We start from the raw sequence: 18889 nt of genomic DNA, 5'->3' as shown, positions 1-18889 counted from the left end.
AGCTGACTTTACCCGCATACTGACTTGTTGAGTTTATTCGCTTCGACTCAAAGGAGTCATTGTAGGAATAGTGATATTATTCACATGAACTGAGTTTATAGGAGAGCTCTGGTCTCCGGTAGCGGTGCGGTGTTACAGAGCTCGGGGAGCAGACAGAGCGCTGCTGTCGGCGCTGCAGCCCCGGCTCAGAGCGACAGGCTGTACGGGGCGCCGAGCACGGAGCAATAGCCACAGTTAGCACAACAGTTTGTGTTAACTGTGGCTATTGCTCCGTGCTCGGCGCCCTGGTACTACTACCACACTCCATATGCATATAGAGATCGGAGCTCGGGAGCTCCGGGACAGAACCAGATACACAGAGACTTGGACACATCAGGAGAGAGCTTGAAGAAAAGTCCGCGAGGTAGTTGGACTCTGTGTTGCCCAGAGACGGCCGGCACACGGATAATTTTAAAGTCACCGTTCTGGCTCCATATTCTTGGGTCCTCAACAAACCAACCGCCAAGTCCCTCGGATGAATGGTTGTTGAGAAACAATAGGATACCTGATTGGCTGCTGTATGTTGCAGCTGTGTCTTTGTGGCTACAATATCAGAGAGGCTAAATGTTTTTCTTTGGATATCTTAACATTTCTCATCCAAACACTTTCGTACTTGACAGTGCACTTTCTGTGGTCCTCAACACTACAACCGCCCAGTGTGAAGTAGATGGGAATAACAGTTCTCAAGACAGAAGGACAGACCTTACTTTATGTTAGGATAAAGAGTAATAACTCGGTCTCACAATGTACTGTGATAGCAATATACTGTATATTCATGTATGTAACATATATAGCAACCATAACATGCCATTAGAAAAAAAGTTCTTGAATTCCCACAGTGGTGACACAAACATGCAACAGGTAGGACAACTAACCTGGTGAAAAAGGGAACTTCTCTGTCACAGCTTTCCATTGTCATCAGCTCCCTTGAGTCTGTAACCTGGATAGTTATATCAATACTAGTAGAAACCCATACAGCACCCAAAGCAATGTAAAGCTGCATTGTGTGTAATTCATTCAATTACTCAGTGGCACAACTTTGAAAATGTACAGTTTAATTGTCATCTCGTCACATATAATAAAAAAACTAAAGCCTGCAGGTACGAGCTTACAAGGTAATGCGTTTCATGAAACTTCCCCCCTTTCCTTTTCTGTTTGAAGGGCTTATGCACATTCCTGCTGGACTCAGCAGCAGGCAAATCCTCCTGTTTCCTGCTGTCCAATTTGGCACCAGCAGCCCTGCTGAAAGTTTAATCTGAAAGGAAAGAGGGGAGTAAGGGAGGGCCAAGTCGAAGACTTCTGAAGGAAATTTGACGTCTTATAGGGAGCAGAATTCAATTCTCTCCTCAGTCTCTTTTCGCACTGCAAATGTGTCAAACAAAGGTCTACAAAGCTAGAAATAATGGGGTGGGCTGGTATATCCAAATTGAAAGTATACAAAATACTGCAAAACAGGAGGAGATGGGGACTGAATAAGAGACATGTTCCTACCATCCGAATGCAAACCAACACCTTAGGTGGAAACACCAGCAACATGCTGAAACATCTTCTGTTCAACATGGGCTTCAACTCCAGGAATGACATGTATGTTGTACCACTGTCCCCAGCAGCAGCACGTCTATTATAGGGGGTAAATATCATATGTTATAATATTTGCACCACACAGGCAGACTTTTTCTTTATTATTCTTGCATTTCATCTCTTTTACAGTCCTGCTCACCATTATTGGCACCCTTTCATTTTTTGCATAACCTCTACAATATCTTCAGAAATATGGAAATATAACAAATATATATCAGGATCTTTTAATTGAAGGCCCAAAGTAATTTAACAAAGAAAATAGCTTTTTCAACTTACGTATTGTAATTTCAAAGAAGAAAGAGAAAAAACAGCATGTGCAGCTATAATGGCACCATGCTTTAATATTTGGTTGCACACCGTTTGGCAGTGATGACAGCCTCCAAATGTTTCTTGTAGCCATCTATAAGCTTCTTGCACTTCTCAGCTGGTATTTTCTCCCACTCTTTCTTTGCAAATTGTTCAAGCTCTGGAATGTTTACAGGTTTCTTTCCCCCAATGGCAGACATCAGCCCATACCAAAGATTTTCACCAGCACTGAGATCAGGACTCAATGCTGGCCATTTTAAAACAGTTCATTTTTTTTCTTTTTCAACCATTCCTGCATACTTTTCCGATGTGTGCTTTAGGTCTTTGTCTTGCTGGTGGACCCATGATTCTCGACTCAAACCAAGTTTTCTTACACTGGGTAAGACATTTCGCTCTAAAATCTCTCGATAATTCTCTGATTTCATGATTCCTGTGATACGGTCAAGGCCTCCAGTACCAGATTCAGCAAAGCAGCCCCACAGCATTATGGATCCTACACCATGCTTAACTGTTGGTAGGGTGTTCTTTTCCTTGTAGGCTTCATCTGTAAACAAACTCTTGGTGTGCATTGCCAAAAAGCTCTATTTTATTTTCCTTTGTCCACAGAACATTTTCCCAGAAGGATTGTTGTTTGTCCAGGTACTCTTTTGGAAAGATTAGTTGTTCCTTTCTATGCCTTTTCCACAGTCTTCCTTGGCCTTTGCCTTGCCCATGAAGCCCTGTTTGGTTTAGTGTGCAGTGTATGGTACTTGTAGAAACCATAACCCAGACTGTTCCAGGTTGGCCTTCAGTTTTTTGGATGTTTAACGTGGTGTTTTTGTCCACCATTCGCACCAACCTTTGAAGAATTCTCTCGTCAGTTGTTCTCTTCCCCCCACATCCAGGGAGGTTCTTGACAGTTCCATGCTTGGCAGACTTCTTAAAAACATTCCGCACTGTTGAAACACGGATACCAAGGTCTTTGGAGATGGCCTTATACCCTTTGGAGGTCTTCTGTTTGCTAATTATCACACTTTTGATGTCCTCCAACAGCTCCTTTGTCTTCACCATTGTGACAAAGCAACAGAGGATAACAGATGGCTTTTTAAAACAAGGCAGTCATCATTCATTGGCTAATTTATGTCATATGGGCACAGACAATTTATCACAGGCGATTCTCATTTGTGATTTACCACAGGTGAGTCACAATGTGTTTCCATACTGATTCACAGCAAAGGGTGCCAATACCAGTGACGCAGCAAGCCTTGAGTTTTTCTATTTTTTCCTCCCGTTTTTTATTGTCTTAAATTGTTGTTTATCATTTGCTCTTTTGCATCAAACACAAGTTCTCTATGGCAAAAAATGTTTCACTTGATTAATTTCTTTCAGAAGATATTCCACATTATGTACTTAAACTTCATGGGTGCCAATAATGGTGAGCAGGACTGTAGATGACAGATGGACAGACGGTTGCTACAGCCCGCTCTTGTAAAGATTGCTTTTTTTTTTTCGCCCTGATATTTTCAAATTCTTCTATAAAGAGATTGGAAGATATCAAGTGTGGCATAACTGCCACAATTTGATTAGGAAACTAACACACTAAAGACATATGGTCAATCTAAATAATTTACTCAAACAATAAATACCACTAATCCTGCTTTTAACTGTGATAATTGAAATGTAATTCTAATTTCAATTGAATTTGAATTGAAATGGTATCAACCCTAATAAACACTCATCACACATCATCTCTGAGGCTCCATGAGTGCAGTGGTAGTTTGGCTACACTAACTGAGGGGGGTGGGGCTTAGCAAAAGGTGCATTTAATACCAGCTTTGTATACAAACAAGTATATCACTCTGCTCCTCCAGCACCTCCCTCAATAAACATGATCTCTGCTTCCCTCTCTCCCTCCCTCTCCTTCTGTCATAGAGAAAGCCACTTTGGACCCTCAGGCAGTCATTTGAAAGCGATCGTCAGTGAAACCTCTCATCCAACTCCCCCCTCCTACTGCCACATCAGTTCTTGAAAGGGGAAAAAAAAGCGTTCAAAGCTTGATGTGTGGTCCTTTCAAGCATGTTATTGTTTTCAGTTCAGTAGCATGTTGCACTGCCTCTCATCCAACGAGGGAAATTACCAGTAGAACACAATTCTGCCATCAGTGCCTCTGATGCTACCTCGAGAGGCGTATCAGGGCTGGAGTAAAATTTCACCCCTCGCCTCTCCGAGAGATTCACACAGAGGCGAAGGCGGAGAATTGGCGCAGGATCTCCACATCCAAACAGCATTGTGAATGGGGCTAATGTGTCTGATCCAGTGGCATTAAAATAAACACTGTATAACAGTGAACTGCTTCCTGGTTCAGTCAGGTGACAGCCACAGTAGCTCTTGACAATGATTTGGAGACAAATGTCTAGAATATGGATTGTAAAACTTCTTTTGTGCAAGATCTTTCTCCACTCCATTTGTGTAAAAACCACATTAGGAGCGTAGCCTTTACTGGAATCAGTCGTGATAAAAAATGTATACATTAGAGGAAACGGAGGGTGCTTTGGATAAAAGCTTTCAGCTGACATCCTGCTGTGTTCATAGACTTTAAGATAATCACTGAAGTAGTACTTAAGGATCACCGTCTAAAGGCTATTCAATATCTTGCCCTGCAATCCATCTATTGTGACAGTGCACACATTGAGCACCAATATACTAGAGCTGGAGACGAGTGTCTTATGGTTGATCACTGCACTGCTGATTTACAAATAAGTAGATCGACACCACAGTATCTCAGCACATGCCACATTTTTCTCAAGGGTCATTTCCCTCGTTTCTTTTTGCTCACACTCCTAAATTGTCTTCCCATCGAACACCACCTCACTCAGCCTTCCACAAACTGTTAATTCACTTGCCTTAAGAATTGTGTCTGATCTCTTATGCCTGATTACTAATTGAATGGGCCACATTGCAGACCTTAAAGTGAGGATGCGTTTAAATGCGTTGGGTGTGTAAGTACAGTAGATCGTCTCAGTTGGCAGCAGAAACGCTGCTGCACTGACTGCAACATAATCCTTTGGGGCAACTATGACTATCAAAGTTATGGCAATGACAGATGAGATTTTTTTTGTGAAATCGGACATCACAACAGAAATAATTCCCAAAGAGAGAGACCCTTTTGATGAATAATAAGATCCTTTATGTAACCAGAAAACACAAGCCTCGTCCAAGGAAAAGTCCCGCTCTGATACCTCGAGAAAGGGGAGTTGTTGGAGTTGTTACCACATAGTATCTCAATTGTTAGTGAAATACTAAACCATGGAAAAAAGTTTGGGAAAAAAAAAATCCTGCTGGTTCTTCAGTGTTATCTCCAAACGCCTCTCTCCAACTCTGGCTCACCTGTCCACTTTCATCTTCCTGCAACAACTCATCTCTTGCAGGATTTCAGTCTGAGCCAATCTCAGGGCGCCCCAGTAGCTCAGTTGGTAGAGCATGGGAACCATGTACAGAGGCTTTGTCCTCGCTGCAGTGAGTCCTTGCTGTAGCCCTTTGCTGCATGTCATCCCACCTCTCTCTCATTCCATTTGCTGTCATCTCTCAAGCTGCCCTGTCAATAAAGCCACAAAATCCTTAAAAAACAACAACTATAATGATGTTGGCACCTTAGCCTGTCACTTTCAGTAGATGTAACTTTAATAGTCAGAGTTGCCCCAAAGGACGACAGTGTTGCCATTTTAGCCATGTTGTTGTTGCTGGGACAAGAGATCTACTGAACCAATTCAAAAGCTTTTGCCATCTCTGCATTGACACATTTACACACCAAAACAAGTCAATAAGATACACAAATTCTCCTAAAGAAGAGGGTTACCAACAGACCATGTGCAACAACAAATCAACACTACACAACTTCGGCCACAAAATCACAAAGACATGACTAAACAGGGAGGCAGTTGTGGGACTTCAAGTTCCGTATATCCTGTTGGGATACTGTCCAGCTAAGCAGCAGAGAAATGAACTTAATGAGCCAAAATCAAACTAAATTTGGCAAACATCCAGTTGACAGAAGACATTTTGTCACTGATATAGCCATCTTTCCAGTAGTGTAACTGATTTGGCCATGTATAAGGTATTCAAATTGCATTGATTTCTTGTATAAAGGCCCCCCATACCACTGAAGTTTTGTGTACATGGTGGTATAAGACCATCCTGAATTTTGGACTGCCTTACTGTATAACTACACACAAATATGTCATCCGTTTCTGTATCATTGGTCTTCACCCATGGGTGCATTGCCCTGGTGCTGCTATGCAACCTCGTTCCAGGATGCAATGCACAGTGTCGCCCTGGGAGCCAATCACGTGAAGACATGACCTAGTTGCTGTGGGGGGAAAAAGCAAAACAACATAGCTGTGAGCATGAGCAGACCCCTGTCTTCACAGTTACCACTGTATCCACATGAACCCTGCAGAAGTATTGTAAGAGGGAACGACTATCCAGTAGCTCTACAGTAGATTACAGCCCTCAGTGTCTATTGATTAGAAAGGCTGGAAATCAAAGCAGTATTTGATCTAGCATTGTGGTTTTATGGGACTCTGTATGAGGCATTATCCCAAACACAATCTATATTGAGCTGCCTCATTGATCACCGATGAGACAAGTTTCGTGGATTATCAGAAAGAGGTAAATTCTTGGGCAAAAAATATTGATGCGTGGCAATAATAACAGAATATTTCTGCTCTGGTCCAACATGGTGACTTTTAGAGTGTGTTCCACTGAGAAAAGATGCTGAAACAAGTAAAGACATTGACTGAAAATTGCTCAGCTGTATTCCGAAAAGTATGTGTACATTACTTGAGTTAAAGTTGTTGGGTCGGCTCTTTGAACAAAAAGCCACAGTAATCTTATATGGGAAAAACAGATGCCAGTACTCCAGTACTGAACTGAGAGGATGTCCAAACTTCATCGCCTCCAACCTTGATAGGCCGAGCAACTGCATGCCTGAGGCAGTCTGTGATATCATTTACTGTGAGCATGTCAAACTGCCATGTGGCTGAGAGGTGAGAGAATCTTCACTTGCAAGTTCAGATTAAAATCATGAGTCTTCCATCTCTCGAGGAAACCAATAAAGCAGTAACAGTCAGTAGGTCGAGCATTCAGGGCAGGCCCAGACTCACCAGTGGATTCCCTCGTGTTCAAACACGATTAAATCCACTGCAGTGACTCCAATGAGGTCACAGAGAGCCACAAATTAAATCCTTAGAGAGAAGCAACTTGGGAAACTAACACCCCTGAACCTACACTGCTGGCTGAAAAAAATGTTTTAAGCAGAATCTCAAGATATCCTCCAACCAAGAAATAATATTGTTGAGAAAAACCCTGATTGTGTACTTGAGTACCCTGCAAGCTTCTGTCTCTGCTATCATTTAAATCATATTTTTGTTTGTTTGTTTGCTATCAAGTCTGGTTACATTCCAGTGTTTCCTCTACATTCATTGTAGCCGCCGCTCCTTCAAATGTCTTTTTTTTTTTTTAATTGTCGCAAATACACCACCGCCGCATCATATCTCCACCTTCACAGCAGAGTCCTGCACTGGGTCGGGTGTCGCGAGTGCTGAGGTAAACTAGATAACTATCTTGCTCAGTATCTACTCTTTGGACTAGATTCCCCCCCCCAAGAACTTACCGGTGCCATCAACGTTAATTACTTGCAAGAGCGCGGCCTTGAAAGTGACATCATGTCAAGCACCCAGGCACCAGGTCGGAGAGTCAGAGGAGTGTCATCTTGAAAACAGGGCAACGACTCACCGGAGAAAAGGTAGACTTATTAGCTTAAGAAAACTTACAATAAGTTTTATAAGTTCAATAGACATTCGCAAAATATTGATGGCCAGCTGAGGTTACGTAACATATCGGTAGCTTAATTAACTGGGCCCGGTGCCAACTCAACTCAGTGTCGCTAACGTGAGTAGACTAATTGATAGGATTAAGCGAATATATACACGCCATGATGTAACTGCTGACTGCATTTTCAGATGAGCTTGTTCAAATATTTCTTAAAGAAGAGAATGACACCTGATGAAGATGACGCTAGTCAGGTATAATTAGCCTTTTACTGACTCAAATGATGATGGTTAGGTAAAAAATTGTGTTCACACTTGTAATCAGATGTGATGTGAGTGTAAATTATCTAATGTTAATGTTTTATGTAATCGTATAAGACAAGTTACATTAGACAGGGAGGAGCAGTTGAACAAAGTGAAGGAGAGCAGAGTACAGCAGGGGGAGAGCCGAGTGAAGGAGCAGGAGAGCAAAGTGATGGTGCAGGAGAGCGAGATGAGAGTAGAGGAGAAAAACCTAAAGGGAAGCCCAGGCTATCAGGCTGGGACCCTAAATTAAATTACATTAAAATTAAATAAAAGATTTTTTATTTTATTTTATGTTATTATTTTTCATTTTTACATTCAGCCTTTAAAAAGCCATTTTCCACGCCAGCCATTCAATAAAAAGAGGGATTATGCTGGGCATAAAAGTAAAATCTGCAGTCAAGTGTCATTTGTTTATGCTGCCACGGCTCCCCGGAGAGCCTGCCCCTGCTGCTGAAAAAAATCCTAGAGGAAACACCGCATTCAGTGCGTTTACATGCACAGCTTAGTCAGATTACAGCCATAGTTCGACTATGCTACTCAATCAGACAACTGCAATTGCCCGAGTATACATGCCGGTGAGAAAATCGGATTATTGGCTGGAGCATGTCATACCCCGGTACAATAGGTGGCGCTGTACCCATTTCAACTAGTGGTAATAGAGCCACCTCCAGCTGACCTCTTTACGTCACAAGCAACAAGAAAACTGCCTCGGCATTCAAGAAAGCTGGTGTACGAAGAGCAAGACGAAGCTAAATCTTTCTACATTTCATATATGGTGTACATGATAAATACACAAACTAGATGCACAATGGCGCTCTTTTTTGCGGTGATTTCGGAGGAAAGATGCCACCGTCGCCATCCTTCTACTTCCGGCTCACAGGCCCGGGAAAGAAATCTCGCGCCTGCGCAGAATGCAAAATCCGATCCGATCTGATAGAACGTATACATGCAGGAGTAATGCGACTATCAGTTGAATAATCTGGGTGTTTTAATTCTACTATGAGAAATCCGATCCGGTCCGATTTTAGTCAGACTAAGGTGTATACATGCATCTTAAAAATCCGACCATAGTTGGACTAACACATTAATTCGGTTTTCTTGAGTGTCATGTAAACGCACTGATTGAGACGTGCAAATGATCACTGTCCAATTGTCCAGCAAGATTCACACCTCTATTAATTAGTAGCATGATGTTAACAGAACGAGACAGACGTAACTTAACTGTGAGAGTAGACAATTCACAGTGCGCTCGAGTTATTTTGAAGTTTAAAGAATTTCTTTTATCTAATGACTGGATAAATACCTTTGCAAGATGAGCATAACAAAGGCTAAATGTCTAAATAGACCAGCAAGACCAGCTACAAGCACACACCGCAGCATTCAACACATTAAAACAAACTCTGTGGTGAAGAAATTAACTGATCAAAAACTCTGCTTCTGCTCAGCGTCTTGCACAACAATGGACCCCTCTGGAGCTAACAGTGCAACAGAGAGGCTGCTCTCACTGCTGGACTCATAATGTTAATAACACAGCAGAGCACACACCCTTATTTTGTTATACAGATAAACGCATGCATGCTTTCAAATGAATTATTTCATTAATCAGTGCTGTCAATGTTTTAAATTAAAAAGGCTGCAGATGATCTCAGTGACCTCTTTCTTTCCATCCATTGCTTATCAATTTTGAATTGAAAACTGCCCTGAATAAAGAATCAAAATTGAATCGTAAGATTTCCCAAGATTCACATCTGTATTTGGTTTGTGACAGAGAGACGGTGGTGTGGACTCACACTGAAGTCCTGATCAATGTAAAGTGATCTGCGTCCCTGGAGAGCATTTTTCAGCAAACAATGAGGATTGTGTTTAACGATCAGAGCTGGTGCTGTCAATCTACAACAAACAGGGCCACTTCAGCCGCTGGTGAAGCCGACCATAGCTTTGACTGACCCACAACCTTAACAAGGGTCAAACTCTTTCAGGCTGAATCAATGGGGGCTGATGTTCCTCATAAAATTACCCATGAGTATTATTATCCTGTGTGTGTGTGTGTGTGTGTGTGTGTGTGTGTGTGTGTGTGTGGGGGGGGGGGGGGGGCATACAGAGAGATGAATAAAGTTGTCAGTCATCTGAACAGCCAGGACTGAGTTACTGAGGACTGAGTTACTGTGATCAAAGCCACAAGACACACAATGCAACAGTCACACAACTGGCAGTGTGTGCTGATGTTAATGGCTGCAACTTACGATTATTTTCATTTAATTTTAGTCACATGATCATTTTCTCCATTATAATATTATTCTTTTAGTCTATAAAATGTCAGAATGTAGTGAAAAACAGCTATTAGTGATCAATCATTTCATATTATTAAGAAGATATCAGATACATTTGGTTTAACAGAGAAAACTTCAAATTTCTAGCTGAAAAATCTGAGATAATAAAGATAATAAAAGTGATGATTAGAACAGGTTGCCAATTCATTTTCCAAATTATTTTTTTCCTACATGAATAATCATGTAGCTCTTTAGTTTATACAGCAGCATATACAGTAGACCTGTAGTGGCATGCCAGTATGTTGTGGGACTTACAAATAACTCAAATGTGCTGAAGCATGAAGAAAGTTTGAGACACATATTTATAGATTTTATTTACGTGGTGCTTTATTTATTTTTTTACCTTAACTATTTATAGCATCGGTATATAATGATAATGGTTTAGGGTGGGACAAAAGTGTAGACAGCAACATATCACATTATCTTAACTTTTGATATATTAAATACATAATAAAAAATGTTTTTCTTTTAAACATGGGAGCTGACCACTGAATCGATTCCGTGACTTTGAATCGAACGGTCAGACAGACGAGGAAATGCAAGCAAAATGATCAACAATGAGCGGCTGCTGTCAGACTCTCCATGTTCAGACTAGAGGACAAAACTCTGATTCCACCTTCTTAAATATGAGTGTTTTCTGGTTTCTTTGTTCCTCTATGAAAGAATCATGAGTATCTTTAGGTTGTAGACAATATATCATATTCTGGCTTTTGAAAAACCGAACAACTTACCGATTTTAAAAAACAATGGATAAATAAATCTGCAATTAAATCTGATCTTTTGCAGCCTCAGTCCCTAAAGTTAAAGAATATCTATGTCACTTTGTAAACGTTTGTGTCCATTCTTTTCTGTGAAACTAATGTTCATGACCAATTAATGATAATTTACTGCTCTTTAAAATACATTTTTGGTACATCAGTTACGAACACTGTGATATATTGTAGATTATTTCTTTGTGATATACTGAGTACCATAGGATCACCTTTGTTGGGATACATCCTTGTCATCGGAAGAATATCGTGATAGTATTGCATCACACCTATAAATGATTATGATGTGGTACGAAACCAGCTACTCCATCTTGATGACATCGATGCAGCCTCCTCTGAAACTGACAACACCTGGAGAACAATATGCAACACCTATTTTTGACTTTCCAAAGGTTGAAAATGAGCCTCGGTCTTCGCCAGACCTTGGTTAACATCGACTTTTTGCCATTACCTCTGCGTGTGTGAATGTGTGTCTGAGTGAGTTTAAGGTAGTTTGCTGGCTGTGTCTGACACCGTTTGAACCGTGCCTTTCTTAACTAATCCTGAACTGTGTTTCCTTTACAAAGCCATGTGTTATCCCTGCTTGAACTGCATGCTCTCGAGACAAAGGCTGTGTTTGTATCTGTGCTCAAAATCAGCTCTGCTCTTTCTCCACAAAGCAGCAGAAAAAAGAAAAAAAAAGACAAACCAGGACCAGGCAGTGAACCCAAGGTTATCCGAGCCTGATGCCACAATAAGAGTCACAGTCCTCTTGTTACCATTCTGGCCTCCTCTTCTCTGGACAGATTAAGGCTGAGCTGTAAGGTAACCCTTTGACTCCTTTAACAACTAAAAGAGGTATTCCTATAAAACTGCTGCATACACTGTTTGTAAAGTTTGTGTCAGGCAAGAAAAATGCTCAGTTCCAGTTTGATGCAGGAAAACACTGTGCCTGCTTGGTCAGCAAAGGGAATATTTTACTATTTTACATTTTCTGTCAATCCCTGAGGTCAGTTTTGAAATGTTAAAAGTTAAAATTACAATTACAATGTTCTTAGATTTACCATCAAAGTAGACTGCAGCAGGGTTTAATTTAAAACATCAAAGTGATTTATATCCACAATTCACAGGCGAGCAGCAATTTCCTTCTAATCACACAGCCTCTGTGCATGTGTGTGTCCCTTTGGTACAAGCTGTCAATGCTCCTAATTGTTAGAGCAACAAGAGTCTGCTGAATCTCCGATATATTGCTTTCTCTCTTTTGTGCCACTCTGTCTTTCAACACACACACACACACACAAATCAATCAATATAGCCTAGTTCTGTAGGAGGACAGGATACGCGTCATCAATAATGGAAGCGTGTGTTGTGAAGAGTGTGAGGGCTGATTCTTTGCTTCATGTCTCGCTTGTGTTTTAGTGGCCACCCTGTGACTAATAGCCCACAGATACCCAGACTCAACCATTACAAGAAGGAGAAAACACACACACACACACACACACACACCATTCGGCAGCAGCTCATAAAATAACAGTGCGCCTCTGGCCAATTTATCACAGACGAAACATTCCAATTTGACACAAAGCCTCATAAGCATGCATCTTTTTACCATACTATACTAGCGCACACTCTCACTGATGCAATGCATTCCTAAGCCCCTTACCTTAACCCTAATCATCACAACTAATTGCACAACCCTCATTTAATCCTAATTATAACCATAGCCTTTAAACCAAGTCTGATCACTCATACAGACTTTAATAGGTCCGTCTGAAAGTGAGGACAGGTTGGAATGTCCTCACTCTCCAAAACTGTCGTCACTCCAAAGGTTTAAAACTCAATTAGTTCTCACAAATTCAGAAGTGCATGTACACACACAAACACGAAAACAGATCTAGGAACTAAAGGCACAAAGACACAAGCAGACACAGTATAACTGGCAACTCATGAGCATTAAGACAGACAAGCTATAAATATTATATATATTTATTATATATATATTATATACACATATGTACGTACATACATATATACATACAATTTCAATAACCAATGCACTTATTCTTATGCATATTTTGATACCAACAAGTTGGAAGTTTTAAATAATATCTCAATCATGAAGAGAGAAGAACATACATGACCAAGCTGAGTGCAGACAGTGAGCAATAATCCACAGTAAGTGAAACCTCATATGATGGACATCATTCAATGTCTGCACACACACCCACAGCTGTTCTATCTATCCAGCTATCAGTCACCAGGAGAAGTGTTAACAAAATAGAGGGTGTGGATCTCCAGATGATTACACAATTTATCGGCTGTGCTATTGCCTGATTAGAGAAGAAGGTAGACTGTGCCAAAAGGTCTTTTATGATGTGTTATGTTGGGAATAATAGGGAGTTGATGAGAAACAAAAGTCATGTTTACACACAGTGTTACTAACCAAAACACACTGGGTATATCCTCAAGCTCTTAAAAACATGTCAAGTACACTCTCTTCATGTAGCCAAGCCAATTTTTTAAACATTCTAAATCCAGCATGGTAACATCCATTGTTTACTAGCTTGCAGTCTTCTTCATCCCTGCTTCTGCTGGTTCATTGCCGAATAGCTTAGCGTGTTACCGCTAGCTGTTGATCAGTTGATTTATTTTCACACCACTGACACTACTGTGTATCGCATCACGCTTATGCATTTGTATGCATGTTCGTTCTCATTCACATGCATGAGATAAAACAAAACAGACATCTAAATCTCCACAGAGAACTTATAAAACTGCCATTTTGCTTTCAGTGTCAACTAAATATTGCACCTTGCGGCTGAAATTACTTTCCACTTAGCTACTTCTTGAGTGACGATTTGAAACATCAATGTCAAAGCCCTGGTCTACACTAACAACAATAATTTCATCATTGTAAAGATTTTGATATATGAAATCTGTGTTTCTGTGAAAAATATTTACTTTGAGCACAATGTCAAATCATACGCATTGTTTAAATTAACCACAAGAGCCATTGATAAGTCACTAACACTGTTAGTGTTCTGTTCAACAACTAGTGCAATCTAAGTTGTGTCTGTGGTATCACAGATGGTAGCTGCAGAGGTGGATACCAACAAACAGTCCAAAGCACAAATCACAGATGATGAAAGGCTGCGCTGGATTGCCCTCTCTGCTAGAAAAATAATCACTGCCAGTGGCAAAGTTTCTCTCACTGCAAACAGGAAATTCCCTCATGACTGGATCCTGACAAAGTGTTTGTACATCGCTGTTTAATGCAAAATCCAGCATCCAACGTTTAACTGAGTGATAGAATTCAGGTTGGAATATTAGAGTGTTAACTTGTTTTAATTATAGGCATTAATGTTTTTGACAGTGTACTATAGGGACTTTTTCATGAAGAGCAACAGCAACATTGTGTGCTTACAACACCGCTGTATAGCTTATCAAAATAACTGCCACATAGATTTATACACTGGATGAAGTATTGTGAAATATTATCAGTGCTTCAAATATACATTCTTCTTTACTTTATCTCACATCTCCATGATGCCTGTGGTTTCAGTGATCTTGTGTTTCTGTTTGCAAACACTGATGCACATCCTGTCGAAGGCACTATCGTGTCACCTACTCCACAGGACAAAAGACAGGGTGTGTGTGGGTTTGTGTGTCTGTGTGTATACTTGTCTGAGTGTGAGCAAGAGTGCGTGTGCATTCATGCATGCACCTATGTGTGATTTACAATTGTGTGAGCAAACTGCCAATGGGCACCGACAGCAGTGGGACAGAGGGGTTTGTCTGGCTTACCAAAGATATTTGTGGAATGTCCTTTCTTTGCGAGGGGCTTCAGCTCGTTGTGACCCCAGCCGTACTGTCTGTAGCTGTCCCAGGCATGCTTCATCATCTGGAAAAAAAAAAGACAACAAAACAGATCATTAGAAGCTGTTAATTCAGCTGACTTGGCAAGGCAATAGCAGGATGTACAGGGGAATCAGACACATGCATTTAATGCTATCAAGACCTCTGAAATGTAATTTTAACAAAAATGTAAGACTGATTATTGGACAAATCATTTCATTGCAGATATGTACAGACAGTGGTGATTCTAGAGCTTGTTGGGACCCAAGGCAAAAGTTCCCAGGGGGCCACTTCAACCAGCGATCATCACCATGTCTTATAAATAATCAACGAAAAATGTACAAACCTTATTTTTAATATAAATAACCTATAAACCAGAACAATTCAACCCTAAATAATAACTACACAACTTCAACATTTTCAGATTGTAAAGAATGCACATTATAATCTACAAAGGTATGTAGTTTAAATATGTTCCTGTGCAGAGGTGGGGATTTATAGGGATATAGTTATTAGAGTGAGTTTAGGTTCATGTGCATATTTCCAACAGGGTGGTTGCAAATATGAGCTAAGAAGACAGGATTAGGCACAGAGGTAGGTTTGATCAGAAATGTGGACTGTATAGATAAATACAATTAGATTAAATGTTTGTGGCAATCAAGTCCTCACACAATCTCATTTAAACAATCGAATGATATTCAAAGCCTCATATTTATAAGACTAAATTTAAGACATTTTAAGCCTTTTCAAAGACACACGCCAAAGGACACCAGGGCCAATAAATAGACGACACATCCACAAATCCTGCCATTCACATGACAGTCGCTCCAAATAATGGCTCAGAAACAATGGCTGGATAAAGATGTTTAAATCTGCATCTTAATTTCACTCTACATTGATATAATTACAATTATGGAATAATGCAGTTACAACAGCTGTCAGTCTGTCACTAAAACTAGGCACCATAAAAATTCTTTAAAAATAAAAATGAAGGAAAGTGTAACTGTATGTGATGACAGATTATTTCCATATACGGCAAATTAAACATTTAAGCATAATCATTATACCGTGCTGGTGAGAGAGACATTTCCTTTCCTGTTAAAAACCCATTCACCTTTTCTTAGTCCTTTGCCTTTTTCCAATCCTCAGTCACATCAGGACAGAGCTGTTAATGAATCGATCAATCAACTGCTACATGTCCTTTATACATGATAATGTAAAACGAGACTCCTCCTGCCTCAAACAGCCGGGGAATAGACCCAAATAATGGTAGCAAATTAAGAAAAGCATTAACACAATGTGAATTCCTCGAAGACCCAACCCACACACACACACACACACACACACACACACACACACACACACACACACACACACACACACACACACACACACACACACACACACACACACACACACACTTTGGCACAGCTGAAAGGGAGGCATGACCCCAAAGACTTTAATCTGGAAGATGATGCTGCTGAATCAAAGTTCACTGTTTTGCCCCCAGTGTGACGTAATGACAAGTCTGCCTTCTACACTAAACATCCAATCCCTCCAGACACACGCACGCACACACACACACACACACACACACACACACACACATGCACGCAGGCAAACGAATGTGCACCTGTTCACACACACACGTTGAACACGCAGGTTCGATAATAAACACATTCAACACAAAGTGCAGACATCTTGAAGCTCACTCTTTGTATTTTTCTTCAGTGCATTACTTCCGCCCCCTTCTCGTTTGTGTAGACATTTGTCTACTAGATAGAACAAAATGAGATTATATTCTTCATATGACCTTTGAAAGGAGACTGAAAGAGATCAGCTCGGGGAGGGGGATGAGGATAAAAAGTGCAAAAGATTGTGAGATGAGCACTGACATGGAGGCTGATGCTGAGAAGAGGCGCTCCAGGGCAAACAGAGGAGATGACACAGCCAAGGAAGGAAAAAGGGCCAGCTTTTACTGAAGCTGCTCTCTTTCAATCGCAAACTAAAGCCCTACACAAGTGGCATCGACAACCTCCGTAAAAGTATTTCTGAGTGCTGTATCATAGGCAACTGGGTGTGTTTCAGTTTCTTGAAGATGTTTCACCTCTCATTGGAGAGGCTTTCTCTGGAGGGTAGCTGCAGGCTTTTAAACTATGTGTGGGAGTGTCCTTACAAGGTCATTCAGGACACTTGTGGGCTCCCAGTTTCAGGGTTGTTAGGGCCACCTATGGGTCGTTGACCAAACCAGCTTTCATATGGCCACAAGTGGCCCTAATGACTCTGAAACTCAATGCTCAAAAGTGTCCTTGTAGGGACACTCCCCATCAGAGTTTAAAAGCCTGCACCTACCCTCCAGTTGTAAGAACTGAACAAGCCTCTTGGATGAGAGTTGAAACGTCTTCAAGAAACTGAAACACGTCCACGATTGCCAACGGCTGGGAACCTTCATCAACACTCTGAAAAGTATATTTACTGTCCTTGTGGTGGTGTCAGTCTCATTCTGGGTCTGTGGACATCTGTTGATTATGTTCTCTATAGTGTCTGTATATCTGGCAGCTTTAGTATCCCTCCATCTGCCAGCCTCGCTGTCTCTACATGTCTGTCAGCTTGTCACGTCATTACGATGACGACCTTGATAATAAGTTGGCACTGATGCCCTGCATCCTGGATCACACAACTGTTCTTAGTGTGTTAATCTTGTTTCATTTAAGCTATACTGGTATCGATTCATTATCATAATGAATTTGGCCCCTGCTTTTCATGCCTGACAGTCCTGAAAAGGATCTTTCTCAATGACAGTCCTGCTGATTTTTTCCCTCATATAAAAGTATTTATCTTACCTATAGTAAGCGTCTGATATTGAGGGATGTCACTATGATAACCTTAGAGGTGCAATATGTTAAAGTTTTAATTTAAAACATTAAAAATATATGAGCATTACCAATAGAATGGGAAGAAATCATTTTTGAAGATATGTCAAAGACATCTGTGTATTGTGTTGCAGGGATATCTACTGGAGATATCATGCTAACCAGCTAGCCCAGGGCCTGACAGTCTCTCCCAGCAGTCCAAAAGTCCTGTGCTGGTGGTATTAACACCAACACTCTAGCTAACAGCGTGACTATCTGAGCTACCAAGCTAACAGTAGCCACAGCAAAAACCTGCAATGTGTGAAGTAGATGGAATGAACAGTGCTCTGTGTGTGTCTGTGCATGTGTTTCTGTGTCATTTTTGTAAATTCTGCAAGATGGCGAGAGGTCTCTCAGAGCTCTGTATAGGAGGAATCCCTTGCTAATGCGTAAGACAGGACTGGTAGAAATTAAACAAGCCATCAGTTACACTCACAGGGACCCATTGTATCACATTCCAGGAAGTAGCGTGGTCTACTGCACAGCCACCTTGTATGTCTCTCCAACCAAGCTATGTCTGTTCCCCTACCTGCCTGCCTCTTTATGTCACTATGTGAGAATGAGTATCCAGATCATCCTCCATCACTCCCTCCCTCTCTCTCCTTGGAGCAGGCAGGCAGCCAAGCTAATAAAGACAAGGGCCAGGAGTTTCATTGTGTTCTTGGCCTCATGGCTTTCCATGACGCACTCCATGCACACGCCGAGGATTATAAATCAAATTAATACACACCGTGACATGGACACACACATTGGCTGGCTCCCTGTGATCTGTGTTGATTGGATGCTTCATCAAATTTTGATTGGCCCATATGCCAAGGACAAGCACAACAGTGCAGGGTGTTGACAATGTTGACAAACTGCTTATTTAAAGGACCTTGGAATACTAATTGGACATTAAGCTACAAAATTCTGTGACTGATTTTGACAGCTACCTCTTGCCATCACGGCATCTTGACAGCCAAAAGGAAAAGAGGAGAAAAATTGGTTTGCATTGGCCAAAGAGG

At 41.0% G+C, this 18889-nt stretch overlaps 1 protein-coding gene across 3 annotated transcripts in view; it reads right to left on the bottom strand.

Moving 5' to 3' along the window:
• The window catches only part of man1a2 (mannosidase, alpha, class 1A, member 2), a 136503-nt gene that overhangs the window by 74807 nt on the left and 42807 nt on the right, over positions 1–18889 (bottom strand). For all 3 annotated transcript variants that reach the window (XM_030427978.1, XM_030427976.1, XM_030427977.1), the window contains exon 4: positions 14923–15019. In XM_030427978.1, the coding sequence (XP_030283838.1) occupies positions 14923–15019 (97 nt within the window). The remainder of the gene's footprint in view (positions 1–14922; positions 15020–18889) is intronic.

The sequence above is a fragment of the Sparus aurata genome, chromosome 9 (genome assembly GCF_900880675.1).
Source record: "Sparus aurata chromosome 9, fSpaAur1.1, whole genome shotgun sequence".
NCBI lineage: Eukaryota > Metazoa > Chordata > Actinopteri > Spariformes > Sparidae > Sparus > Sparus aurata.
This window is presented reverse-complemented; position numbering and strand designations above follow the sequence as displayed.